A 27,059-nucleotide genomic window follows, 5' to 3' on the forward strand; every position below is an offset into this window, starting at 1 on the left:
TAATTATATTTGTTGATTATTCCATGATGAAGTTCTCAGAACCCCCTATGTAGCAATGGTAGTTTTAAGCCAGAGCCACCTAGCAGACCTCACACTCCTTGCATCTACGTGCCGTGCCACAATATCCGCAGTCCAGAACAAGAGCGGATACATAACTAAGCACGTAAGAAATATTCCCGACGCATATTGAAACCCAGGGTCTCTGCCCGTCCAATCCAAAGCCCTCGCCGATAAATTCCACCCAAGAGAGTACAAGAAAGTTCCTTGTATGATGTACAACGCGAAGGATATCTCGCCTAGATACTGCGAGAAGCGATTCGTGAACATAAACTGAAGGAATTTCGCATTGTCAATTGTGAAGACTAGGTGGGAGGCGGCGAGGAAAATCCAAAACTCATCTTCGATATACGGCTTCAGGTGGGATGCGGGGACCAAGGAGAACAAAGTTATGTACCCCGGGGATGTTCCGGAGCCGTGAATACGAGAGGGCATACAGCACACGAATATTGCGAGTAGGAAGTTGAGGTTCCAGAATAACTTCATTCCTTTCGAGCATTGCTGCTCGTGTTTGAGTTGTGGTGTTGGCGCTCGCGCCAAATCTGCAGTGTCTCGCTGTTGCGAAGCTGGGATTTGTACCCCGCTTGTTCGTTCCTCGCGAATGTAGTGTAACTCTGCCAGAAGTACGCCGCTGAGGAAGAGAAACAGATGGGTATATCCGTTGGCAAAGAGGAACACAACGATGGAGACAAGCACTGCAAGTCTAACCGACGCATGCAACTTCGAGATGCCAAGCAGAGTGATGAAGATAACCATAGATCCATGTATCTCAACCGGTATAGTCCATAAGTTAATATCGTACGTAGGTTCGTAGTCCCCGGGATGTATGATGGCACGGAAAGGGTCTGCAAGTTCTACCACGCTCTGCATCCAAAGGAACACATTTGCTGCCAGGGAGTCGAGACGGATAGGCTGACGCGAGGCTTCCCCTGTTCCATACCAGCCTGCATGGGTCACAAGCATCGAAACGAAAGTAATTGCAGCAGGAGGAAGCACCAGTCTCAACTGACGGCGAAAAACCGAGGAACTCAAAGAACCCAGCAATTCGGGAGAGCGACCGGTTCGAATAAGGCTAAGAGGTTTGTAGCTCAGTGAAAAGCCGGATACGACGAAGAATATTGCAACCATAGAACTCCCCGCGGCATAGAAGATTCGTATGAAGGGTAGCTGGATCAACCAGTAGTTGTCTGGATTGCTGCCCCAGCCCTCGCTGAGCTTAGGGTACCAAAGCCAGAAAGTGTGATGAAATACAACCAGTAGGGAAGCAACCCCACGCAGTCCATCGAGCCATGATGTCGAGTGCAGTCTGCGAGAAGACCTTACTGGTTCCTCTGATGGAGTGCCGGACGAAGTAAAGGAACTCCCCCATGTCGGCAACTGAAAGTCGAGCCATGGCCGGCTTGTGGGGGAATCTTTGAATTCGACTTCAGGGCTGGCTGATGAATCAACGTCACTGCATCGAGAAAGTGATGCTGCACCGCGTGTGATTTCTTGGTCTTCAGTAACAGGCAACATGTCATATTTTGCGGATGATGGAACTGCATTTCGATTCAGCCATGCTGTATTCATTTTGTTGCTTAAAGAATTCATCTGGCAGTCAATTTATGAGATGGGCGAGCGGTTTGCAGCTGCTGCTGCATCGTAAGCGGAGACTTGGTTGAAGTTTATAAATGAAAAATAGCATTTCACATTCCTTACATTCCTGCCACTAGACCGGAATGATGTGCAAGTCATAAGTGAAACTCACACAAGACCCCGTGTCTTCGAATTCTGTACATCGCGAAGATAATTCCTGAGCAAAGTTACAACGCGATCCAATCGAAGAACGCGGATCTGGCAACGCGAGATCAGCCATGAAAATAGCCGAGCTGAGATAGGGGTGTGAGGACCACCCAAGTGCCGTGAATAAGCTCAAAGGATCATGATATACCCACCCTAGGTACTCAGTAGACAAAGGCAGTTTCCAAGAAGTCCTTAAGAAGAGGTTCAATTCGTCAAATATGTCTTTATTCGCGTATATTTGGTGTCCCATTTTGCTCGTGTGCGCACCAATGGTGACTACCGCATAAGACATCACAGTTCTTGGCTCTTATTGTCATTATATGGATGTCAGACCTCAAATCGTATTAGTGTCAAGTTATCCCATTGTTGTTTCGTCGTTTCTCCTTACGCTGTCGTAGGTATTGTTTCTGAACCTTCAAGAATCGGTAGTTGTAACAAGGTGGCAGTACACGTGACTACAGAGCTAGTGTCGCTAGCGCCGCTGGCTCCCCAAATCAGGCGGTCCGACCCCTCCAGAGCGCCTTCGCCTTCATAGTCGTAGCTAGCTTTCTCTTCATCTTTCTGTAATACTATTACTTTACAACTACATAACCCTCTAGAGTCCATATCACCTTCTCGGTAGTACTTGGGTCGGGCAGCACAGCGGTTCCCTGCCGCGTCATCATGGCGGTCGCATGGGCTGAGGTGGCGCGTAAACGCGTATAGTTATCATTAGCTTCATCATGCAAGGGGGGTTCGTCGGAGGGCTATTGTCAGATCTGACATCCCTTAGCACCAAAAGCCACGAAGTATATCTGGTATTGGTTTGCATGTCGAAGCTGACAGTGTCTAGCTAGCCCTATCGGGATGGAGGTCCTATCATCAACGCTCCAGAGTATATTTGAACAAATCAAAGCTACATTGGATTACTATATACAATGCTCGGCCAGCAACGAACCCTCGTTGTGTCCGTCGTAGCCGCTCTTGTTGTATATCTTGTGTACTTTCATGGCCGTCGCATTCCCGAGTCATTCCACGCAATCCAGGAAAGCGAAATCTTCAAAATTACTGACGATAATACACATCATGCATCCCCTACAACCCCCGGAAGCCTCCCTTCTGATGTATCCACACCCAGCGCAAACGCCTTTAGCGCAACTCCTGCGCCCGATCCATTAGATCCAGATTCTAGTGATGCCTTCGATGGCCTACTCCACCTGTGCAAGGAAACCAACTGGACTGATGGATTATGGGTTCAATGCCATAGTAACTGTGGTGACAATAGTACTTCGATGTGTGGCGGGCTCAACAATGCTAGGAACAGGGTGCAGACATGTCTTCGACTGGCAATTGATACTGGCGCCGGCATGATCATTCCCTCGGCAACGACTAGGGACGAAAATGACTTGGTGAACACGAATGACAAGACAGTCTGTGCAGATTTCTTCTGGAATATGGGATACATGCAAGAAGCATTAGCAGAACAGTGCCCACAACTTCAAATCCGACAATGTGACGACAGAAGTGGAATCACCAAAGTCATCGAACCGAAATTCAGGCTATACAAGGAAGCCGCTCACAGCAACACCACGTTTCGGGAGCTGGTGAGGTATACGTTGGAGCAAGATAACATGACTTTCGCTGATATCACTCCTTCATCACCGGCCGTTGTCTCTTTTGGAGATACATACATTGGATTCAACTACATGGTTGCTGCCGAACTATCCACAATCCGCAAAGCACTTTTCAAAGTCCTCAAGTTCAATCGCGATCTTCTTGACTTGGGCGATCAGATTCTGAAGAGCGACGAGCTTCATCAAGGCGCGTTTATCGGTGTTCATCTTCGAGGAGAGAACGATTGGCCAGGAGGATTTGGTACAGTCCAAACCCAGATGGAGGCCTACGTCGCCGAGATTCAAAAGATTAAAGCCAGTGTCTCTTATGAAATCAAGGCTGTATACGTCAGCTGTGGAGATTCTACTGCAATCCGGGCATTTCGGGAAATGCTGGTACCACTAGGCTTTGTGGTTCATGACAAATGGACACTGCTAGCTAAGCAGAATGAAACTCTTGCTAGAGTCGAAGCTTTAGGATTCGACCAGAAAGGCATTGTGGAATACCAGGTCTTGGTTGGAGCGCAGTTTTGGATCGGGATTATTACGTCTTCCTTCTCTTCGTTGATTGCTTATGCGAGGACAGTCGACGATACCGATGACTTCTTCGAAACTTCCATCTTCCCAGGAAGTTCAAAATCAGGTCTGGACCGGGGATATTCGGAACCTAATACCGTGAAGGGAAGTCTCAATACGAAATTGATGGTAGTGGATGGGACTGATATCATGGAGGCGTTTCCTTGAGGTCGGTTTTTGATAGAAGAATGGACACACGTTTTAATGTACTTGTTGAAAAGTTTTCAAAAGTTTTCAAAGGTTTTATTAGAATTTCAAAATGTTCTGCCATCATCACATCAAATGCTCCATGATTGATGACTCCACGCACATTTCCATGTCGTACTGAAGTAGATGCAGCAACACTTGCTCAACACGTATCCTTCACGACTTAGATAACGCGACCTCCATCGTGGCGAAAGCTATCACTATAGCACAAGCCAGTATCTTTGTAGAATCTGGTTGGAGAAGATCGCCCTTGGTGGAAGTTTCAGCTGTAAGATCATTCGTGATGGCTTCTTTTTCCTGCGATGAGGATTCTTCGATCAACAGGAACTCAGTTTCTGGGACTTGTTCGTCGGCGAACTCCTTGCTGTCCTTCGGCGGCCATGGAATTTGACTGTAGTGATTGTAGCACCATGTGCTTATCACTACAATACCTCCTCCGCACACTCGCCATGTCGTGAATGTGGATGACCGAAGCTCTGGGAACAAAATATATTGACTAGCTGAAACGGTGACGAGAGAAGCAGCGGTCCCAATCATCTTCAAAATGTTGTCTCGCGCCCGAAGCACCACTGCTACCACAAGTCCCATGCCTGATGTGATGACCACCAGACCTATGATTGACATTCCCTCACCAGATAGGACAGAACCTTGACTTCTCTCACCAGGTTCCGTCCCACTTGAAGGTATTAGGGGATATGCTATGATTGCGAATACGATGCCCCAGACGTAAAGGTAAGCTTGGGATTCCCAGAAGTCCCCCGTTTTGGTAGACGTTTCGGCACTAATGCTCGCCAGTGCAGAGAAGCAGGCTATGGCAAAGCCGGCGAGTGGGGCAAGGTACCAGGCTGACCCCGCCTCAGCAATCGACTTATGTTCATCCGTCTTGGAAGGAACATTGAAGATGACCAGGCCAATGCACAAGAATAACAGCGAAATCCAGGCGTGAACGTTTTTCTGTGGCTTGATCATATAGTGATGGAGAATTCCCGTTGTCGGTAGCTTGGCGAGGACGCAGACTTGTAGGAGGCCGGGTGAAGTTTTCGGAAGCACCGTATAGTAAATCAGATTGTTAATAAGGTACAGCGCAGCTGGAATGGCATATCTGAGCATCCTTCTAAAATCGGACTGCCCTTGCTGCACCGTCTGTATGAACTTGTGGAAACTCGAGATCGTGATCCCATTGTCGGATCGGAGGAGAAAGATTATGGCGATTGCCAGCTTGAGTACCCCCGAGAGCAACGCTATCAAGGAGGCTGAGATTTGGGGGAAGTTGTGAAAAGCATGGTAGGCATAGTTTGCTCTGGTCGTCTCACAACTGACATACACAATAAGGAGGAGTGAAGATGTCGAGAGGGTCATTTTTGGAGCAGAAACTTGTGAATGTAGAGATGAATTGACATTCCAATTGACATTCCAATGCCGAGATCTTCAATAGAGATGGCGGAAGGAACGAGCAAGACTCGTGCCACAACAATTTCAAGACATACTTTGAGACTTTGCAATACCACAGTCAGCCACACTCAAGCCCCAGCTGGGAGGCTCTTTATATTGGTCGCTCTTTTCCCATACAAGGAAAGACACACAGCGAGCTACTTCGTCCCAGGCGTATCTATTGTGCCAAAAAGACCAGGGCAAGGGGGCCTTGCTTTGGTGCGTTTACCACTGTTCTTTACCCCCCTGCTATAGAATTCTTGGCACAATAGATACGCCTGGGACGAAGTAAAAAGGAAGAGTTATTTTTCTTTTCTACAGCGACGGATGCTAAGCTTTGAATACCGGCTTATTCCAGAAGCACATCAGATACGAGTACTTGAACCTTGCTAGACCAAGGTACCTTCTTAGCCTTACGCCTCCGTAAGGCTAAGAAGGTCTGGCCCGAACCCGAGTAGTTTTACTCCTTGCTTACGCTCTTGTCTTCGATTGGTCAGAATACTGCAAGGGCAAATAAGCCTTTTTATCGCTATCAGAGCTCACCTGAATATACGCGTCCGATCCAATTTAATACGCGTTGCTCCTAAATTTACCTCCATAGATGATAGATGTCTGAGCCCCCAAGGTTTATGTTGCCTGTTTCAAAGATCTCCACAGGGATTAATTATCTGTCGGCACCACAGGCGACGCGAATTCGGGACCTCGTATCTTAAGCTTTCTGATCGATCAACTTTAGATCTAGACATGCTTGTACTTCGTACTGTACGTCTGAAATGCCTGAGGCCCTTGCTTCTCCCAGATAACAGCAACACGTCCCTTGCGTAGAGCATGAGGGCTGAGCCATCGTTTGTTACCGTTATCATTGGAGACATAGATTTACGAGTATAAATTCGACATCCCTTGAGTGGCTAGTAGATACGAGATGTGTCGACATGTTTACCTACTTACGGAGTAGGGACTGGTGGATCTGAATTACGAATCGCGAGTTTCCTGCACAACATTGTGGGTTTACTCTAAGCCTAATCTGTGTATATACTCGAGAAGAATTAGAGGTGACACGCAAGCCCGTAAATCACATCTCATAATAAGAGAAGACAAAATCAGGGATCGAATGATTATGCCTCTATCGCTATGGGTCTAATTGGACTCAGGATCGCTGCGGCATACCCCTCCCTAGTAATAGAACTTTGAGGAGGTATTTCTGGATGATTGTTCTTTATTTTCATCCCTTTGTAAAAGCTTCATTCCTTTGCAAGAGCTTCATTCCTTTGCAAAACCTTCATTCCTATCTTAAGTCTCGAAGCCGATAACATGGGGTCCAAGACTTCTATGGTGTCGTGTATCAACTGGCGGTTCATCATCCTTCTGGTTATGTTCTTGATGACATCACACTTCGTTCTATACAGTAACGAGTTTCAAACGCTCAAAGAGAAGCTTCCTCAGTCGCATTCGTCGTCGAAACCAAAGCATGGAAACTTCGACGACTTGCACGACTCAACAGCAACCAAAGAAAACGCTCCTAGTACAATAGAAGAGACGAAAGGATCGCCAACAAACGCGGAAGGTTCGAAGAAGCAGAACCATCATGAAGCGAACTCGGGAGCGACAGACCTAACAACAAGTGTAGCTGTGGCAGCGGCTTCAGCTTCAGCGGCGACAGGAAATGCAGAGGATGAATACCTAGCGATTTGCCTCTCCGTAAAGGACCAGACTCGAGATCTCCCGGAATGGTTCACTCACCACTACCACCACATTGGAGTCAGACGCTTCTACGTCATGGACGACGGCTCCGATCCTCCACTCTCAAGCCGCGACATAGACTGGGGCATTCCAAGGCCCGCCATTACCTTCCACTTCCAGGACCGTGCGACCCGCGTTCACAGAATGCAAGCCGCGTTTTATGCCCAGTGTGCCGAATGGCACGGCACAAACCATACCTGGATGGCATTCATCGATGTGGACGAATTCCTCGAAGCCACGTCCAAGAAAGAAACAGTAAATGATGTCCTCAAAAGCTTCGACTCGGATGATCGGGTAGGCGCCCTGGGGGTGAACTGGAAGACACATACATCCCAAGGGCTCTTGAAGCGGCCGGAATCGTGCCGAAAAGCCTTCACAACCTGTCTAGTCGATACCCCCAAAGAGTTATACGGCGGGACAGATGACAATCACCACATCAAATCGATCGTGAAGATGTCCCTCTTTGATTCGTGCCTAAACCCGCACAAGTTTAACCTCAAAGATGGCGCCATGACAGTTGGAGAGAACGGAGACGTAATCGACAGTATCGCCTGGCGAAGCCCGGTAACTAGAGATCGTATTGCACTACACCACTATTCTGTCAAGAGCAAGGAGGAATATGAGCAGAAGCTGTTGAGGGGTAATGGGATGAGCAACCCCAAGAATCAAGCGTATTGGAATCATGTTGAGAATGATATTCCACAGGAAGAGTGCAATGAAATGGCACAGTATAATCCATAGAGGATATACTTGTTGGGTTTGGCGTTGGGAGGTGTATATTGTTATACTGTAAGATGCGGAGTAGAAGATGACGGGGTTGCAAATATCTTTGAAATCACCCTTCCACGTGATTTATCACGTGACATACGGTACCCATATTTTCCTCCAGGTAGTCTTGGCTAGTATTTCGTTGAAGTTATTTCGGGGTTCAAAGCTTGCATTCTGCGATTTCGGCTTAGTAGTAAGTAGTCCTTAAAACAAGCCAAGAATACCTCAATGTTGATGGGAATTATGATTTGCATTTTTATACTCCGTACCAGTTGCCCATATTTCCTTATGCCTAGAAATGATGTACCGTTCATGCTACGCTCTCTATTCACAATACAATTGCCAAAGCTGCCGCACCAGCCATAGCCAAGCCGCCAATCCCAGCATTCAGCGCCGAAACCGCCGCACTCTTGCTTCCCGACGCCGAAGCCGAAGCGGAGGTTGAAGTCGATGCATCCGTCGTCTCGTTTGGTTGTTGAGTGGACGTGGCTGCGATTGTCTTGACGCCCGTTCCATTCGTACATACACCAGCGTCGGGGTCAGGTGCTGAGGTCGAGAATGTGATATCGGCACAGTTGTAAAGTCCGCCATCGGGATCACCGTTGGTCAAGACTTGAATGGTGGCATTGGTGCCATCAGTGACATTTACTCCTTCGGGGAGGGAGAAGCTCGTCATGCAGAAAGCGCCCAAGCCTTGCTCCGTGAAGGTCTTTCGAAGGACGGTGTTGAAGGCTGAGCCGGGGTTGTTGCCGAATCCGATCAAGACTTCGACGTTGGCATCGATGTGTCTGCATAGGTGACTTGGTTAGCATGCCGGGTTTTCTTTATTGGGGGTTGGGGAGCTTAGCATACCCCATCTCTAGACCGATGGAGCCATTTGAGACTGGCCATACAGTACGATTGCTGGAAGGCGTATCAAAGGAGCCGCATGGGAATTGGGCAAGGTTGTCTTCGTTAAAGCCACGGGCAGCTGGGTAGTTGAGCTTGAAATGTGCCGAAGCAAGTGGCGCCAACGCAGCCAGCGCAAAGAGTGCGGTCTTCATTCTGGAGAGTTGTGGAGTTGAAGAGCTGTAGTTGTAGAAGCAGGAAAAGGCTCTCTTCTAGGAATGGGGGTCTTGAAATCACCGACAGAGCAACGAAGATTATATCTGTAGGACGAACAAATGATTCGCACAAGCTTGTCTGGGTAGGAATTGCTTGCTTACAAAAGGGGATACACTATATAAATGTCATGGAAACTGCACTGCCAAGATGCCAAGCAGTCCCTGGCGAAGAGAGCAAGCACCATGTGAGCAGATTAGAGTCGATTATACAAATGGAGGGGAGCAACCAATTCACATCAGCTTTTGGTGACTTGGGAATTTCCAAAGTAGGTACTGAGTACTATACTCGTACATAACACGACGTCGGGACGGCCCGTCTCTGATCATTGACTCAAGCTTCATTGTCTCTGCTTTGTACTTGTATAACACAAGTCTCTGGAAACATACGGAGCACAATTGCTCGGAACTTTAACCTGTGTATTGAGCAGGCTGGTTCTCGTTCCGGCCAAGCGCAAATGTACGTATGGACCCGAAACACCCCACGAGCCTTACATAAGTTAAATCCTTCTTCACCAGCTTTACTTCCAAATGCCACTTAGCGCCCGTACCGACCGAAGGTGTCGCCGTGGTTGAAACTAAGCTTACTTAGAGCCCGAGGTTCCAGCTGGACTGTAACTGGAAGGGGGATCCCGAAAGGACCTAGATAGCGCTCAGCGGCGTTACTTTCAATTTGATCTTTGGACGTTTTGATATTCGCCGTCGCTGATAGCTCCCGCGTGGCAGCCTGACATTGTATCAGCAGCTGCCCTGAAGGAAAGAAGGTCTCTTGATAGACGCCAAGAGATGGGATGGAGTGAGAGAGCATTTGAGCAAGATTCTGCGGGTAAATAGGGTTGGATCCTCCGTACCCTGCTAGCGTGCCGAGGCAAGGTCGGCCGATGTTTTTCAATGCCCGCAGAAGGGCTTCAATGGGCCGGGCAATAGAGGAAAATCAAGAGAGGCACCATGGAAACACCATGGATTTGGTGGCTTTGTATAAAGTCTACTTCAGTGTATTTGTTATTTGTTATAGCAGCTCACGAAGCCTTATAAAAAAACGAACAGAAAAGCCACTCATATAATCTAGCATCAAATAGATATATGCTGAATTATAAAGGTCACAGTGGAAGATTGTGATGGTTTATTGGTTTATTTCTTGTCATATTATAGTCAACATTGCTACTCGATCCCCTAGGCCGGCTGGGGGATTCAATGTGTGTCCGAACGCCAATCATCACTCATAATCATCAAAACAAATGCAACTCTAGTGTTGTTCTTGAATTGAATACCGCCCAAGAGCCAGACTTCCGAGAAACGTGCCTCCCAATATTGACAAAAAGTATCCAACGTTCATAGTCATGACTCCCAGCATCCTAGAAAATTGTTAGCACAGACAAAGAAAAAACAGGAGGGGAAACATACAATAGGTAACCAACACCAGCGATAACAGTATCCATCACAGCGCGAACAGGGTCCGTGGTGATCCTCCAAGGTCGAGTACCCATATTCCTCTTCTTGACGACCACCACGTCCTCCTCAACGCCGTTCTCACTTAGAACCATTGTTTTGCTATCGGAATCCGAAGAAATCCGTTTGGGCAGGGACTCTCTCCCAGCCACCGTCACATAGCGTCGGTTGAATTCAGCATCCATCCACGCCGTTTCCTTCCACGCCTTGACAGCCAGCAGACCTCGGAAAATAGTTGCCAAGACGATCAGGAAAATGCAGGTTCCCGCGTACTGCCCAGTGCTCGTCGGAGCCCACATGGCAGAGTATAATGGCGTCGAGGTGCTGGTGAAGAATGTCATAGACATCATGGACATTGACATGGTGGTATCGTTGGACGAAGACATATCCATATCGTCCATTTTGTGATAGGTTTTGAAAAGGCTTGATTGGTTCAGGGCTCTGCTTTAAAGTTGCGGAGGTAATGCTGTTTGGTTCTTGTTCGCGGGTGATGATAAGCAAGCAGTGGTAAGAGCAGACGGACTAGATCTTAAAGGAAGTGTGAAAGAAGCGATGAGAGAATATGAGGGAGAAGCCGTGGAATCGGATACTGGTATTGCAACAACTTTTGGCTCAAATGCTGCAGACCGAAACGTGTACATTCTTGGAGGAGGGGACCTTCCCTTCTTTTCTTTTGCAGGGACGCGCATGGTTTGACCGTTTGGGGCAGTAAAGATTGCGGAACATGAAGAACTGGCGCAAATGTGCTCAAATCTAAAGCTGCCTTATCGGGTACGTAATCACGTGCTTGCAGTACTTAGCTTAATCCATGCTCCACGTATCAGAATACATTTTCCTGCCTTCACTCTGTATGAGAAAGAGTCTCTAGAATTCGTCAATATATATCTTCAAAGCGTGGAAATGATTCTATAACTAATTTGAAGGGTTCTGGTTAATTATGACCTGTGATGCTTGAATATAAAAGATGGTCTGTGTAAAGCGGCTTGGCTACTTGCCCCAAACAAGTAACAACCTCCCACTCCCGTTTGCGGATCCTTGCATCCCACCCCACCCCACCCCACTCACACTCCACCCCGCCATGCATCTAAACTTGCTCGTCTCTCCTTCACATTCTTCACGGGGGTTGCACCTTGCTATGGAGGCAGGTGTGCGCGGATTTGCGCCCCTTTCTCTTACTCTTCCTCTTCTGCAAGTCGCAGAGGGGATCGCGGCTTGGCAAGACGTATTGTACAGTCAGGTAAAGCTTGACTGTTATTCAGACGGTGGGTGACCTGGCGCCCACTATAACATTCATATAGATTTGTCATTTCTCCATCTGCGAATTCCTATAGCCATTTTCCTCTTGCTCGTTAATTTCAATGCATTTCACATCACTGCAGACTGCCATTTCATGAATTCAGGCTTGTCAAGCCGTAGTAGTCAACTAATTGTCCAAAGGCCTTCTTAGAAATCCTTGTCCATTCGAAAGGCCAGCTCGAAGCGTCTGAACTACCGGAAAGGATCTATCAAAATGGATTCCATGGGCGGAATGATGACCATGGCACCTGGAGTGCCGGGGCTCTTCTACATGCAGCAGATATTCTGGGCCTTTGTTGGTACGGCTATTGGAGTAGCTACGATAGCGAACGTTCTGAATAGGATTCTTTGCCATCAACGGATATTATCGTCGAGAAATGTATCTGGCGCCGCCAAACCGAGATCGTTCTTCTTCCAGGCGCATGCTACCGCCTCAGCGATTATCAGAGAGTTCAGCTACTATTCCAGCCCACTATCCTTTCGCAATTGGCACTTTTACCTCCCTCCTGTCGGGCCACTTATAATGATGGTGGGCTACGTGGTGTTGATTGTAGTCTGTGTGTTCTACAGACTGGACCCGAAAGACTTCCTTCAGTGGGAGGATATTGGTTATCGATCAGGATTTATCGCTGTTTGTCAGATGCCACTGATTGTTTTACTTGCCGGAAAACGCAACATCATCGGCTTTTTCACCGGCGTTGGCTACGAGCGTCTAGCCTGGCTCCATCGATGGGTAGCGAGGGCCCTCCTTTTCACAGTCTTCATTCATATGGGGTTTTGGTTTTCAGAATGGGCAAAATATGACTACGTAGGGGTCAAGGTCAAGACCGATGCTCTCACACAGAGAGGCATAGCAGCCGGATCGATTTTGCTATGGCTTGTACTGTCATCCGTTGCACCCATCCGTAAACTTTCATACGAATTTTTCATCGTTCAGCACATTATCTCATGGCTGGGCTTCTTTACTGCTCTCTATTTCCACGTTCCCGAAGAAAACAGGATCTGGATTTGGCTACCGCTTGCATTTTGGGCCTTTGATCGATTCATCCGAGCCATCTATCTCATCTACGCGAATCTCTCGGTCTTGCACAAGAACAGCACTGGTTTCCTGGCATGCAGGGCTACTTTCGAGCCTCTTGATGAATCACACACCCGTATCACCATTATGAACCCCCCAATCACATGGGCTGCTGGCCAACACCTGTTCCTGACCTGCCACCCACTTGCACCCCTCTCTTCGCACCCCTTCACTATCGCTAGTCTTCCGGAAGATGGAAAGCTGGAATTCGTAGTTCGTGCTAAGAAAGGGGCAACGAAGAGATTCTTCAAGTACGCACAGAAGGCTTACTCGGGTCTCCCCACTGCCACAGGCAAACCGAACACCGGGAGAAGTGTTCTTATCGATGGTCCGTATGCAACTATCAGACCCCTGAGACAATTCGACAGCTTGGTATTTATAGCTGGTTCCACAGGCGCAACATTCACAATGCCGCTAATGAGGGACATTGTCCGGGAGTGGAAAGGAGCAAAATCCGCAACCTCATCCCGATTACTAGGGCTTTCGCCTCCTGCTGGAGCAGTAACACGGCATATCCGCTTTGTGTGGGTGGTGAAACAGAAGTCAGCCGTTGAGTGGTTCGCTTCGCAGCTTGACCAAGTCGTACGAGACGTTGAGGCTCTACGCAACGAGGGCCACGATATTGCCGTCGATATCAGCATTTACATCACCTGCGACGATGCTTTGACCAGTGGCCAGTCATCGATTATGAATGGAGCTGGAGCGCCCCGTGGTACCAAAATACAGATCGGCGGCAGTGACAGCTCCTCGGACGAGAAGAAAGTCTTGACAGAAAATGTCGAGGAGACCTTATCAACAGTCTCTTCTTATTCTTCCATCAAAGACTGCTGCTGCACCAGAATCATCACCGACGAAAACGCCATCACGCCACCCTGTGACTGCGCATCCAGGCGCCTACAAAAAGAGTCGAGGTCAGCTCCGACAGCAAACTCGTTCGGAAAACCAAATCGGATGGTGGATGCAAGGATCAACCTCCTATCAGGACGTCCCTACGTCTCGAATATTATCCGGAAGACGGCTGAGGTCGCACTCGGAGAGATGGCTGTTGTGGTGTGTGGGCCGCCGGGGCTGGTTCAATGCACGAGGAATGCGGTAGTTGCTATTAGTGATGATCGAGCGGTACATAAGGGGACGGGAGCACAGGGGATTTACGTCCATGCCGAGGCATTTGGCTATGCGTAATAAGCATGCTTATTTAAAGTATTATAATGAATAAATGAATATTCCATTGAACTTCAACGTATCGTCTCTTAGGAAAGTCAAGCGGTTTTGATCATGACAATACCGCAGGATACTTTCAGGTTGAAGGAGGGACTTTGCCGGAAATCTATCATGCTCGAGCTACGGTAACGATCAAAATGTCATATATTTCATACAATTTCTTCATGAATGTTTAATCAATTTCGCTTTAAATACAAAAGGCATGCCTACAGCTTTGAAGCCGGAGAAGAACTTCCAACGCTCGTGATCTCATTGTAAAGAAGACTGTGGAGCAGTTAGCAGGAATCCCATTTGTGTGTGTGACGACGGGGAAACTTACGATGTCAAGAAATCCGCATAATCCTCTCCAGTTACCTGGCTAGCGAAATACTGAGCAGCCAGCTGGAACTTGTTTCCTTTGGGTCCCTTGGAAGCAAGTGCATCCGCCTGCTCCTTCAGCAGCTTCAAGGCATAAGCCTTGTCAACCTTCTTCCCGTCAGCTGTAGGAACGCCATGTCGAACCCACTGCCAGAGCTGACTCCGGCTGACTTCAGCGGTCGCGGCATCCTCCATAAGATAGTTGATGGGCACACAGCCGACACCTCGGAGCCAGCCCTCCATGTACCCGAGCCCGATATTCAGGTTCTTGCGGATGCCGTCTTCGGTAATGCTGCCTGGGACGTTCATGTTCAGGAGGTCGTTCTGGCCGATCTTCACGTCTTCGCGGCGCACGAACATCTGGTTGGGTGTCGGCATGTGCTTATTGAAGACCTCGGACGCGATGGATGCGAGCGCCGGGTGCGCAACCCAGGTCCCGTCGTGGCCGGCCTTGGCCTCACGCAGCTTGTCGGCGTAGACGCCCTCCATGGCCTTGTCGTTGGCCGCCTTGTCGTCCTTGATGGGGATCTGAGCGGCCATGCCTCCCATGGCGTGGACCTGGCGTTTATGGCAGGTTTGAATGAGGAGCTTGACATAGGCATCCATGAAAGGCACGGTCATGGTGATGGCTGATCGGTCTGGGAGGACGAAGTTGGAGTTTTGACGGAACTTCTTGATCACGCTGAAAATGTAGTCCCATCTTCCGCAGTTCAGTCCTGCGCTGTGATCCCGGAGCTCGTAGATGATTTCGTCCATCTCGAATGCTGCGAGGATAGTCTCAATCAAGACAGTTCCTCGGATTGTTCCGCGAGGGATAGCAACGATATCTTGCGAGAGGTTGAAAACATCGTTCCAGAGACGAGCCTCAAGGTGAGACTCCATCTTCGGCAGGTAGAAGTATGGGCCTGTTCCCCGCTGGATGAGCTCCTTCGCGTTGTGGTAGAAGTATAGGCCGAAATCGAACAGACTGCCAGACATTGGTTCCCCGTCAATAGTCAAGTGCTTTTCCTCCAAGTGCCAGCCTCGAGGTCGAACAATCAACGTTGGGAGTGTGCGATCGGTTCGAAGCTTGTATTCTTTCTCTCCCTGCTTGAAATCGACCTGCTTGCGAATAGCATCGTAGAGGTTGACCTGCCCGTTGATCATGTTGTCCCAAGTAGGGGCACTCGAATCTAGTCATACCATGGTTAGCTCATGCGAACAATCTTGAGCTGGGGCAAGGTACCTTCGAGATCTGCCATATATGTCCAGACATTCGAGTTCAGAGCATTCACCACCATCTTTCGGTCTGTAGGCCCGGTGATCTCTACTCTACGGTCAATCAAGCCCGGAGCAGGACGGGCTCCCTTCCAAGCATCGTTCTCCCGAATATGCTTGGTTTCGGGGAGGAAGTCAGGCAGAGAGCCCTTGTCGAGCTCTGCCTGTCTGATTACACGGCGCTGGAGTAGCTCTTTCCGGGTGCCATTGAAGGAACGGTGAAGGAGGGCGAGGAAGGCAAGGGCATCTTTTGTGAGGATCTTCCTGTTGAAGTCTGTGATCGAGCCAGCGACGTTCACGCCTTGGAGGAGGGACTCGGTGGTAGCCATTGCGATTGTAGTTATGGTTGAGCTTTCGTAGATGTTTGCAGCAATAATGTGAGCGGGGAAGTGGTTTTTGGGCACAGGCTGGGTGATGTATCTTTATTGTGCGTCAGAGCAGAATAAAGACCAGATCAGATAAAGTGAATCAAATACTAAGTAGTAGTTGGAGTAGACATGGCCCGAGGGCAATAAATCAATGGAGAGCCCTTCGGTAGAGCAGCGTGGATCCGGGTGGAGGGGAGAACGATGTCTGGTTACGGGCAAGCTCGTGAATGTGGGGAAGTCCCCAGAAATGGTCAAAGAGTCCAGCTTTGGAGCTCTGAGCTCTTGCCGCTCTATGACGCATTTTATTCTCCATTCTCCATTCTCTATTCTCTCTGTGTTATAACGAGGCCCGTAACAATGGTATTGTCACTTTTTACGCCTGCCCTATTTCAATTCCAAACCGTCCAATTCAAATTCATAAATGAAATCCACCTCGACCTTTGTGAACTTCTTTAGTCTCTTTTGCATGTGCTTGCAGCCTTTGTATACCTACCGCCTACCTACCCCACCGATCATGATGCTGATTTCCTCCGATATCGAACTTATCGCATACCTCGGCTTAAGGCTGTCCCTGCGCACAGGCGGCCCCCCTTTTCTTTCCGAGACCTGGATCCGGTCTCCTCCGACCAGGTCTCGTGATATGCCGTACCCTCGGGGCCTCGGTATGTGTTCCCTATTAATCCATCCCTGAATACATCTCGCTAAGATGTCTGCGAGATAGGGGGAAGGAGCTGAAACCATTTTCCAGGTTCTTAGTAAGACCAGAACTCTATCCTATACAGAAAAAATCACAGCCATCTATCCTTCTTATATCCAACGTCTATTTATTCCCCCTAGGTACTATTCTAGGTACTATTCTAGGCAATTACAGTCACTCCTTCACAAAACATTTGCTCGCTACCCACTTCCCAAAGATCGTCGATTGGGAGTCCACCCCAAGTATTGAGCCAGGCCGGTATTGAATGGTATTTGGAGTGCCGGCGTAGAGTCTAGGGCAGCTCCGATGGGAGGGGAGAACGATATTGCCGTCAGGACAAGGAAAGATCCCAACGTATTCCAGAATTTTGGGGTGAGGTAGAGAGTCTGGTAAGCCTCTGGCGTCCAGCTGTGTATGCGCATTAAACCAGGGGTCCTTTCGCTGTGGTAATCAGGGAAGCCGATTAGGAACAACCCCAAGAAGAATATGCAAAAAGCCAGGAGATGTTGAAGATACTTCTGCAGGTGTTTCAAAAATCGGCTCCCTCCAGTTTGTGATGGATTGCTCGAGTTGTTAAGCGCGAGAGATGGTTCTGGAAACAGGTCTCGGCGCAGGAATTAGATTTCAGCCAGGACCATGCCACCAACAAGGAAGCCCATGTCCCACCGTCCAATCCAAATCACGTAAAACTCAAATATTCCCATGATAAGTAGCCGTGGCGTTTGCTTTACTCTGGAGAGTGCTAGAATGAGAACAAACACCACGATAGAACCTCGGAACTCAATTGGGATAGCTAATTAGAACGCGGGTTAGCATTTCTTGTCGAACTTACTCCTATTCCAACGAATTAGCATTGTAAACAGTCAACTGTTTGAAAAGAGCTCCGAAGCTTAGAAGCTGTCTCAAGAGCTTACATACTGTCTGGGCTCTTGAAACAGCTCCTAGCTCCCCTGCAAATATCTAGCAAACTAGTATGAGGATAAGCCCACCATAGATGGCTATCATACGGCGGAGAGTATGGGTTGCCGATCGATAGGCTGAAAGGGGTTGACGAGAACGAGCATGTTTAAATACCAGTCGTACAACTGGCGAAAGAACGTTGGTGCTATTACTGGAAGGCCGAGCGGCGGCCACGGGTTCACAGGATATAGATGGGCGACACGGAACAAACATTGATATCAAGGTGGATACGGTTATTGGAAGATATAGTTGAATACCTTTTTGAAAGACGGACGATGCTAAAGTGAGCGCTTTGTGACTAATTGCAAAGCCTGATACGATAAAGAATATCGTGACCATGCCACTTCCAGAATATACAGCGTATGATAGGAATTTGATTGGAAAGGTTGGCGGCAGGCCCACTTTCGTATCCACTGATTTTCAAAGGAAACCACTATTATTGACAGAATTAGCTCCTGTTATGCACAATGGGTTTGAAAGTACAGGAGAGCTTCTCTTTGGAAGTTCGGAGGGCTTGGGATAGTATCCAAGTCAAAAAGCCAACGGGAAATTTCAGAACGACTTTGGTCCTTACTTACATCTCAAAGTAAATGTTCCTGGAATATCATTAGAATATTGCACTGCATTTCGGGATCAAAAATTCATTAACCTGGACAACACAGAAAGCAGCAACTCCACGGAGGCCATCAAGGTAGGATGTCGGATAGAGTTCTCGTTTGGGTCCAGATGGAAGATAACTCGGATAATCACAAGTACAAAGCCCCAGACACCGTCCACGACCAACTTGATAGGTCGAAGGGTATAGACCGATCGCAACCGGTTATACCACGAAAACGGTAGGATAATGGTAGGAGCCTCATCTTGATCCTTGAGAAGCTGTTCGTTTTCGCAATCTTTCTCGGAGCACAGCGTTGAGACTGACTGAATCGACGTTCGGGGAAAATATGACAGATCAGTTTTGTCTGAGCTGACTGCTGGCGACGGCGGCAAGGCAGGAAGACTTTCCAGGGCAAATACTTCTCTAGTAGAGCCTCTCTATACTTCCGAAACTGGAGATGAATTCTCCTTTCAAACTTTCGCCATCGTGACAGGAGGGACGATTCATAGTACGTGTCTGCTAAAGTTTCCCAGGGAAACTGATACTTCTCCGTTCTGGAATGTGTTTGCATGCAAGCTCGTAGTGTCCTAGAATGAGTAGCAGATACATATCTAGATATAGTATTTCTTCCCAGGGAATGTCGCATTCGGTCTGTAGGAATTCTACAGTATAGAATAAGCGGGGAGCCAGTGGCCAAGATGAGATGAAACTTTTCAAGGCAGAAGAAGTGAGATAGCAACATAACGAGTGTCTCGTGGCTCCTGAGTCTCTTGGCTCCTGAGTCTCTGGGCTCCGTGAACTTTTCAGAGAGGACTCAAGACTAGTATAAGGATTTATACAATGCGCTCGCTTTTTCACCTTGGAAGAATCCGAGTATGTTACCCAACTTGGACAGAAACTCTATTTGCGAAGAGGACCTTTAAAAATAAAGTGAGTATTAGATTGGATTATACAGTACAATACGGAGTACACGAGGATTGTGTCAAAATGAAAGCGCTGCATATAATTGTACCGAATCTAAATATTTGCGAACATTGACCCACTAAGTAACAATCTAATCAGTTGACAACAGGGTATCCGGATTTATCCGCGTGCCCGGGCTTTTTCGCGACGTGAAGCTTTTCTGACGAAACATTACTTTTTTTCTAAAGCTTCCCTGCAATTGCGATTGAGGAGTTTGACAGGACATTCAGCATTCTTCGGTATACCCGCCATCTTTGCAAAGCTTCAATTGACCTATTCCGGATATCATTGACACTTCCAGGCGATAACCTACTCACTCACCACCACCATGATGCTGCGGTCGGGGAGCGGAGCTCTGTCAGGTGCAACATTATCAAATGTACCGAGGACAAGAGCTTCAGCCTTCACTACTACTACCTTGAACATCCCCTCATGCACGCCATCTCGAGCTTTCCAGAGCAGATCATTCGCAGCTTCCGCCGCCGCATCCAAATCGATTTCAAGACCTAGTCGCTCCTTCCCTTCCTCTTCGACTCTATCCTCCACTCCGAAGCTCTTGAGCATTTCCCAACCCCGCTTTGGGAGACATTTCCACGCAACACCATCCGCAATGGCAGAAACAAGAGCAGAGACCGATGCATTCGGCGAGGTGCTTGTACCGGCAGACAAATACTGGGGAGCACAAACAGAACGGTCCCTGGAAAACTTCAAAATCAACCAGCCGCAGGATCGCATGCCACCTCCGATTGTCAGGGCTTTCGGTATCCTAAAGGGCGCCGCAGCTACTGTCAACATGCAATTTGGACTCGACCCTAAAGTTGGTAAAGCTATTCAAGAAGCTGCCGCTGAAGTAGCTTCTCTCAAGCTGATCGACCACTTTCCCCTCGTTGTCTGGCAGACCGGCTCCGGAACACAGTCAAACATGAATGCGAACGAGGTCATCTCCAATCGTGCCATTGAGATACTTGGAGGAAAGATGGGCAGCAAGAAACCTGTGCATCCCAATGATCATGTCAATATGAGTGCTTCTTCAAACGATACCTTCCCCACTGTTATGCACATTGCAGCGGTGCTCGAAATCGAGAATGAACTGTTGCCAGCCATCAAGTCTCTTCGAGATGCTCTCCAGGCAAAGGTCGACGATTTTGAAGCCAAGAAGATCATCAAGATTGGACGAACACATCTCCAGGATGCTACGCCTTTGACTCTCGCCCAAGAATTCTCTGGATATGTGGCACAACTCGACTATGGCGTTAAGCGTGTCGAATCATCCCTCCCCGACCTCCGTCTGCTGGCCCAGGGAGGAACTGCTGTTGGTACGGGAATAAACACCTTCAAGGGCTTCGCAGAGGCCATTGCCTCAGAAGTGAGCAAGATGACTGGCACTGAGTTCAAGACTGCACCAAACAAGTTTGAGGCTCTCGCTGCTCATGATGCCATTGTACAGGCTTCAGGATCCCTCAACACTCTCGCATCTTCCCTTTTCAAAATAGCTCAGGATATCAGATATCTTGGTTCTGGACCACGTTGTGGTCTTGGAGAACTTGCTCTGCCAGAAAACGAACCTGGCAGCAGTATCATGCCCGGCAAGGTAAACCCAACTCAGTGCGAGGCTCTGACGATGGTGTGCGCCCAAGTTATTGGCAACCACACAGCTACGACGATTGTAAGTTATCTATATCCCTACGCATCTTCCCTCCATGCCTAGTAAATATCGAGATATTCTAGCTTCAAATGCATTCAACTTGGCACTAACTCTTCCAGGGCGGTATGAATGGCCAATTCGAATTGAACGTCTTCAAGCCCTTGGTCATTCGAAACCTTCTTCACAGCATCCGCATACTGAGTGACGGCATGCGAAGCTTCGAGAAGAACTTAGTTGTCGGTCTCCAAGCAAATGAGGAAAAGATCAGCAGTATTGTAAAGGAGTCCTTGATGCTGGTTACTTGCCTGAACCCTAAGATTGGGTACGACATGGCAAGCAAGGTAGCTAAGAACGCGCACAAGAAGGGCTTAACCCTGAAAGAATCAGCTATGGAATTGAAGGCTTTGAGTGAGGAGGATTTTGACAGGCTTGTAAAGCCTGAGTTGATGATTAATCCTGAAGAGTATAAACCGAAGCTCTAGATGGGTAGATGAGTGTATAGATGTACAATTGTACAATAAATTATAAGAGATGTCCCAAGCCCCAGTTTCTCTTCGTGCATCTTGAATGCATGCATATCGTTTCGCATCTCTGGTTGACAGCAGATTGCCGCTCAGTGGCCAAAGAGCATCTCTAAATAATCAGCTAGCGGGCTAAAGAGTCCGCCATTTCAAAGCCTCGAAATTTACGGCATCCTATTTTCTGTCTTCGCTAGGGCATTTTCTTTAGAGCCACAGCATTCAAAATTATATCTTTTAACTTATTTACAGTGTTTTACAAGTACTGAGGTATTGAGGGGATATGATCTGTTACAACATCTCTATCTCTCTTAACTTATGAGCGAACATCCTGGTAGTAAGATACTGATTTTCTACTACGTAGTTGAGGTGTTTCTTGTTTGAAAATGTCCCTTCCCTTGGGCTCTTGCGAAGATGGTTGGCAATGTAAGGGGGGGAGGAATTGGAATCAAGTTATTTCCTTGGGTCTTGTAATGCTAGCATGGATAAATTGTATCGTTCCACTTGAACATCCCGAATGTACAATTCTTAACATCATTTGCAGTGGTCGGCCTGACGGGTATCAATTTATCACTCATACAACTCTACTCAGAGTCTACTATAGTCAAGGATTGGGTGGGATCGGTAAATTGGGCGTTGTTGAATTTGCTTCAAGTTGAGACATATTTTAGCGGGAGGTAGTGCAGTCAAGATGAGGAGAATGGGGAGAGTTGACTCAAAAGTTTTCGGTCTTCTAGTATCAATCAAGATATCACTGCTGAACGTAAGGATTATCTTGACAATAAATGAGCCAAGTGTCTATCTACATCATGGGCCAGCCAGAGGAGCACCCAGGAGGAAATTAAGCCCGGCCAAATCAATACCCGAGTAGGAAGTTTTTGAGTTAGAAGAGATACTTGCGACGAGGCATGAGTCTTCCGACTGTTAATGTCATAGGAAATACATGCTTTATTCTCCTATTATATAATAAACATAGGAAAATACGGATATTTTACTTTTGAAATAAAAACACTCTCAAAGGGTTACTCTTGAATAATTATCGGAGAAAAGACGAGGGCACACCTCCGCATATCTACCTAAGGAGTACTGAAGTGAGTATCCGAGTACTTGTTGAATAATATTAATGTTCTACCTCGGTAATGTAAGTACGTGGAGGCAGGAGCGAGCGACACAGGACCTCTTGGCCGGTAAGCTCTTCCCCCCTCCAAATATTCTATCTTGCTAGAAGACGAGCATGTTGCATTCTCAAGTGTCGAGTAACTCAGAAACATGCATGTAACCAGAAGGAAAATAGACCACAAACTATGGTATATGCTTATACTCTACCTACAAGCCAATCGCATTTTTCATGTTCTAGCAGCAAACGTGAGAAGTGGTTCCTGTGTGCATGTCCGGTCTCGTCGCACATTGCATTCGCGCACTATTGCTGTCGCGTCTCTTCGCGCGTTTGAGGGCAAATGAGAGTGGGAGTAGTTGAGGAGGAAGGTGCGAGGGATAACTTGTAAAGTGCCCTGCTGGGCAAGCATGCAACTTTGGAAGTGTTTTGAGGAATAGAGGAATTGGGGAGCCGAGTGTACACTAACTGTGGATTTGGCCAAACCTCACTGATCTACTTGTCAGCATTGTATTGACAGTCAAAGTTGAATTACTGTACTTTAGCACAGTCTTCCTAGTGTCTGGTTTCTCGCATGGACTACAGGGCGCAAATACCTCATCGTGGATGCCGCCACTTGAGTGAAGTTAAGCCTTGAGGGCGTCCTCCCCATGTGCGCAACGTGCGCTCCATCAGGTCCAATATCTTCCTTTCTAGGCAGCATCAATTTTAAAGTCTCGCTTCGCCTGGTTCATTAGTACACTTTAAAGTTTACTACCTAGTCATAACAGTCAATCTTTGAAGAACCACAAAGACCGACGCGTACAATATTACGGAGGTATACGGAGTACACGGAAGTGGACAGTGGATATTTCCGTTCCAGTTTCCAAATTGCAAAAAAAGGCAAGTTCAAATTAACACTCATTCGTTTAGTTCAGTAGTTGAAGCTGAAGCAAACATTCGAGTCAAGAAATGATGCTATCGTCAGATCTAGATGCCAATAACGCAATGCCGTTCCTTTTGTCGCGGTATATTTCCCCCTTTGTCGGCTCGCGTGGTACGTACTCCCTACTAACACTTAGTCCAAGATCTATTGGGGGCCGGGCCGACACCAAGAAAATTGGCAACTGACTCAGACAATTCCCGGGGTCTGGACACGATCTAGATTTTCCGACCGGCTCTGCGCGCGCGCTCCAAAGCTTATTCTTCAATAACTTTACCTATGGAATTACTAAATTGCCTGGTTTGTTAGGGTATAGGTGGGGTTTTCAGTTACTAGTTCTCCAGCTAACTATCTAAGTGCAGGAAACGGGTCTGCCGAGAACAAGCACAAACATACGGAGGTACGACGCAAAGTTAAAATTTCATTTACCAGCTGGCCGGGCGAGAATTACGAAATAAGGCTAGCTGGTTGCAGGGATAGCAATTGGTTTAAGTCGAAACCTTTGCGAGGGGGTGTGGTTTCTTCTCGTTTCGTCGAGTCGTCGGAGGAAACCAACAGTATGGGGTTAGCTAGGACGGATTGTCACCGACTCGTCATGGTGTTGTAGACCTGAATCCAGAACTGGCAAAACACGGGAGTTTTTGAAAAGCTCTAACCAGCTTGTGGACATGGAATGGTTTGATCGTGTACATTTTAAGCTATCAATATACTCGTGCCGGTCTGGGGCCCCACGCTGCCAAGGTCGCTACTTATATGACATTCAAGGGGTTTGTTGGATCGGAAATGTATTTATGGGGAAGTGCTGTTGTAGGGCTGGTTCATTGTGAAGTGGCATGCCAGACTCGTGATCATCGTCTTCTGCCAGGCAAATGACACTTGACTGAGGATATCGACGTAGAAAGACGCTGGTGTATCTGCTGCATTCCAATCATCAGTCTTGAACTCATGTTCCCATCTTTTGTTAGAAGTGACAGGTGGACTTATACGCTACTTGGAGAGTTTCGGTTAGAAAGTACCCCGACTTCGGCTTCACTTTGGGGTAATTCCCGTTGCATTAGTATAATTTAGGGACCTCGAGTCTGTCCTATTGCAAGAAAACTTCGGGGGTTCCAAACGGCCAAGGTTGTGATGGAGTTGAACTGTGACTTTTTCAAAAGCAGGTGCGTGAAAATGATGAGATCAAAATGCAAAGTAGCAGTGCATCATGGACAATTCAGCATTCTGTGAGCCAGCTTGCCAACTGTTCCGATGGTCCAAATTTAACTTCTTTGTCGTCAACGTTCAGCCTTACTTTTGAGTATTAATGGCTGAAGTAGTTATATACCCGATGACTTTCCTTAGCGGGAACACGAACAAAAATATAATAGGCACATTTGAAATTCCGGAAAGTTGAACCGGTAAGTGTGCTGCACGAGGAATTGTCATTCGTTGACACCGAATGATCGAATGATAGCCTCTCGGTTTTATGATCAAGTACGAACTTGTCATGAGTGACAGCTAAGTATAGCACATGCTACATTATTATCTATCATGTGATTGTCCAAGATTACACAGCATTAGGAAACAAGAAAAAGCAATGTTCTGTATGAAGTTGAGAGCCTGGAAACAAGCGACGGAAACAAAAATGAATGACTTGTTGCTCTCCATTTGAGATCTGCTACTCAAGACTCTTCCATGTCAATATGCGAGACAAAGATAGGGAACATCGTCGTAAAATTCTAAAGGCGGTCCGACCGTCTTTGGTATTTCCTTGGAAAGTTCTGATAAAATATTCTGGGCAATAGAAATTAAAATGTCTTTTTAACACTTAAGCCTGACGTATCAAGCACCCAAATGTGTTTCTATTGATAGAAAACTTTTGCAGATCACAGCGCTACAAAAACTAATTTGAATACCACTCCGTTGCTCTTTGATGCATGATGCATGATGCCTGGCAGAAAAGTCAAGTTTTTTTGAGCCCCTGACGAATTCTTTGACTAAAGTCCACTTGTCTATCAAAGTCTCGAATCTGAGATTCCAATCTCATGGTACCGCACTACGGAGTACATGTGGGGGAACTTCCTTTTCGCTTCGGATTGATTGTTGCAGGGTGCCCTGGTAAGTTAGCGTATCGCTGGCGGGTTTAGCCATCGGCACCACCGCCACTGACTTGAAGCCAACGGCAATTCCACGGATGAAGCTGAGATGCGTACAAAGTTGTAGTTGAGACTAAATGACTTACATACTCGTTGGCATACGGAAAAGTATCGGGAAACGTGGTGTGTTCTCGCTGTTTCAGTGAAGAGTTTCAAGATCACCTTGGAAGTTGCCTTTAGTCAACAGGTTCTATTCTTGGAGAAATGGATGGTAGGGAGGTTTCTCCGCGTGGCACATTTTACTCAGCAAGTAAGACCAGAAAGAGCGCGGAGTTTGGCTGAATCTTATCTAAATCAAGGTTTGTGGATTGCACTGACACATGGTTGGCATGGATATGAACCACTCCCTGTCGATTGTTCAGCTTGGTTGAACCCTGGCACATTTTGCGAGATTCAAAACCTGGGTACTTAGTGGGTGGCTAAGAAATTGCCCTGCAACCCAAGATGCGGCTCTGGGATGGACAGGACAGGCGTTCTGCATAGCTCATGTAAGGCTTCGGATCAGCGAGTGAGGAGTTTCAGTCAGTTCTTCTTCCAGAAACCTAATACTGACCATACATAATCTGGTGATATCAAGCAACCCAAGTCGCTGGGGAAAAGGCTTGAGTCTGGATGAAAGTCTAGCCGGATTCCGAACATTGGAGTACTTTAATGATCCTTCACGAATTCAGTAGAGCTTCTGGGCAGAGAAATTTTCTAGCACATGGGTTTCTCCCGTGCGAGCAAAGTCCTCTCTCGTACAGTACAGTAGAACCGTCAGTCCAACTTGGTACTGGTGGACTGATAAGAACAGCGGTCTAGATCAGAAACGCGGGGTGTTATGAAAAGGGACGTGGAAAGAATGTGGCCCGGTGGACGGAACCAGCATATGGGCGAAATAAGGTTGCATGGGCTGAGGGGCGTTTATAGCCTCGAGTTTGAGGCGCTACTTGCTGGCTGGAGCTGGACTCAGTTCAGTAGTAATTTACTCCGTAGTGGCAGAGCTATCTCTCGTACAGTGGCCATTCAGAGGATGGCTTGCATGCATCTACTGTGAGATTAGATTTCTATCGCGCCTAATAATTTGATATGATCAGTTGACGCGCAACCTTCAAGGACTTGACTAACAGACACCACGTTTCCCATGCGGGTATTCGTGATGGTTCAAACTTTGGGATGGGATGGGATGGGAATTGGGATGCGATGGGATGCCTAACACTATTTCATTAGCCATGCCTGTCGTTATTAC

The 27,059-nt window shown here is 47.5% G+C and overlaps 9 protein-coding genes across 9 annotated transcripts; 4 read left to right on the top strand and 5 right to left on the bottom strand.

Annotated features, from left to right (window-relative positions):
• Nucleotides 1–45: 45 nt before the first annotated feature.
• Nucleotides 46–1,626, bottom strand: LHYA1_G005378 (uncharacterized protein; the record flags this gene model as incomplete). Its single annotated transcript, XM_031150325.1, has 1 exon — nt 46–1,626. One exon carries the CDS (start codon nt 1,624–1,626, stop codon nt 46–48), a length of 1,581 nt encoding a protein of 526 aa, XP_031004942.1.
• Nucleotides 1,627–2,756: 1,130 nt separating this feature from the next.
• LHYA1_G005379 (uncharacterized protein) lies at nt 2,757–4,175 on the top strand (the record flags this gene model as incomplete). Its single annotated transcript, XM_031150326.1, has 1 exon — nt 2,757–4,175. The coding sequence occupies one exon, from the start codon at nt 2,757–2,759 to the stop codon at nt 4,173–4,175; it is 1,419 nt and encodes a 472-aa protein (XP_031004941.1).
• A 195-nt stretch (nt 4,176–4,370) lies between these two features.
• CSTLP1 (CMP-sialic acid transporter) lies at nt 4,371–5,573 on the bottom strand (the record flags this gene model as incomplete). Its single annotated transcript, XM_031150327.1, has 1 exon — nt 4,371–5,573. The coding sequence occupies one exon, from the start codon at nt 5,571–5,573 to the stop codon at nt 4,371–4,373; it is 1,203 nt and encodes a 400-aa protein (XP_031004953.1).
• A 1,383-nt stretch (nt 5,574–6,956) lies between these two features.
• LHYA1_G005381 (Glycosyltransferase family 92 protein) lies at nt 6,957–8,126 on the top strand (the record flags this gene model as incomplete). Its single annotated transcript, XM_031150328.1, has 2 exons — nt 6,957–6,997; nt 7,052–8,126. The coding sequence occupies 2 exons, from the start codon at nt 6,957–6,959 to the stop codon at nt 8,124–8,126; spliced, it is 1,116 nt and encodes a 371-aa protein (XP_031004954.1).
• Nucleotides 8,127–8,481: 355 nt separating this feature from the next.
• Nucleotides 8,482–9,196, bottom strand: LHYA1_G005382 (Uncharacterized protein; the record flags this gene model as incomplete). Its single annotated transcript, XM_031150329.1, has 2 exons — nt 8,482–8,941; nt 9,006–9,196. The coding sequence occupies 2 exons, from the start codon at nt 9,194–9,196 to the stop codon at nt 8,482–8,484; spliced, it is 651 nt and encodes a 216-aa protein (XP_031004955.1).
• Nucleotides 9,197–10,499: 1,303 nt separating this feature from the next.
• LHYA1_G005383 (uncharacterized protein) lies at nt 10,500–11,103 on the bottom strand (the record flags this gene model as incomplete). The annotated part of the gene is made up of 2 exons (XM_031150330.1): nt 10,500–10,608; nt 10,658–11,103. 2 exons carry the CDS (start codon nt 11,101–11,103, stop codon nt 10,500–10,502), a joined length of 555 nt encoding a protein of 184 aa, XP_031004956.1.
• Nucleotides 11,104–12,212: 1,109 nt separating this feature from the next.
• Nucleotides 12,213–14,258, top strand: FRE2 (Ferric/cupric reductase transmembrane component; the record flags this gene model as incomplete). The annotated part of the gene is made up of 1 exon (XM_031150331.1): nt 12,213–14,258. The coding sequence occupies one exon, from the start codon at nt 12,213–12,215 to the stop codon at nt 14,256–14,258; it is 2,046 nt and encodes a 681-aa protein (XP_031004957.1).
• Nucleotides 14,259–14,503: 245 nt separating this feature from the next.
• acu-9 (Malate synthase,glyoxysomal) lies at nt 14,504–16,240 on the bottom strand (the record flags this gene model as incomplete). The annotated part of the gene is made up of 3 exons (XM_031150332.1): nt 14,504–14,561; nt 14,617–15,826; nt 15,880–16,240. The coding sequence occupies 3 exons, from the start codon at nt 16,238–16,240 to the stop codon at nt 14,504–14,506; spliced, it is 1,629 nt and encodes a 542-aa protein (XP_031004958.1).
• Nucleotides 16,241–19,825: 3,585 nt separating this feature from the next.
• FUMR (Fumarate hydratase, mitochondrial) lies at nt 19,826–21,624 on the top strand (the record flags this gene model as incomplete). Its single annotated transcript, XM_031150333.1, has 2 exons — nt 19,826–21,163; nt 21,262–21,624. The coding sequence occupies 2 exons, from the start codon at nt 19,826–19,828 to the stop codon at nt 21,622–21,624; spliced, it is 1,701 nt and encodes a 566-aa protein (XP_031004959.1).
• Between the last annotated feature and the right edge of the window lie 5,435 nt (nt 21,625–27,059).

This window comes from Lachnellula hyalina (genome assembly GCF_007821495.1).
Source record: "Lachnellula hyalina strain CBS 185.66 chromosome Unknown contig00076, whole genome shotgun sequence".
Taxonomy (NCBI): domain Eukaryota; kingdom Fungi; phylum Ascomycota; class Leotiomycetes; order Helotiales; family Lachnaceae; genus Lachnellula; species Lachnellula hyalina.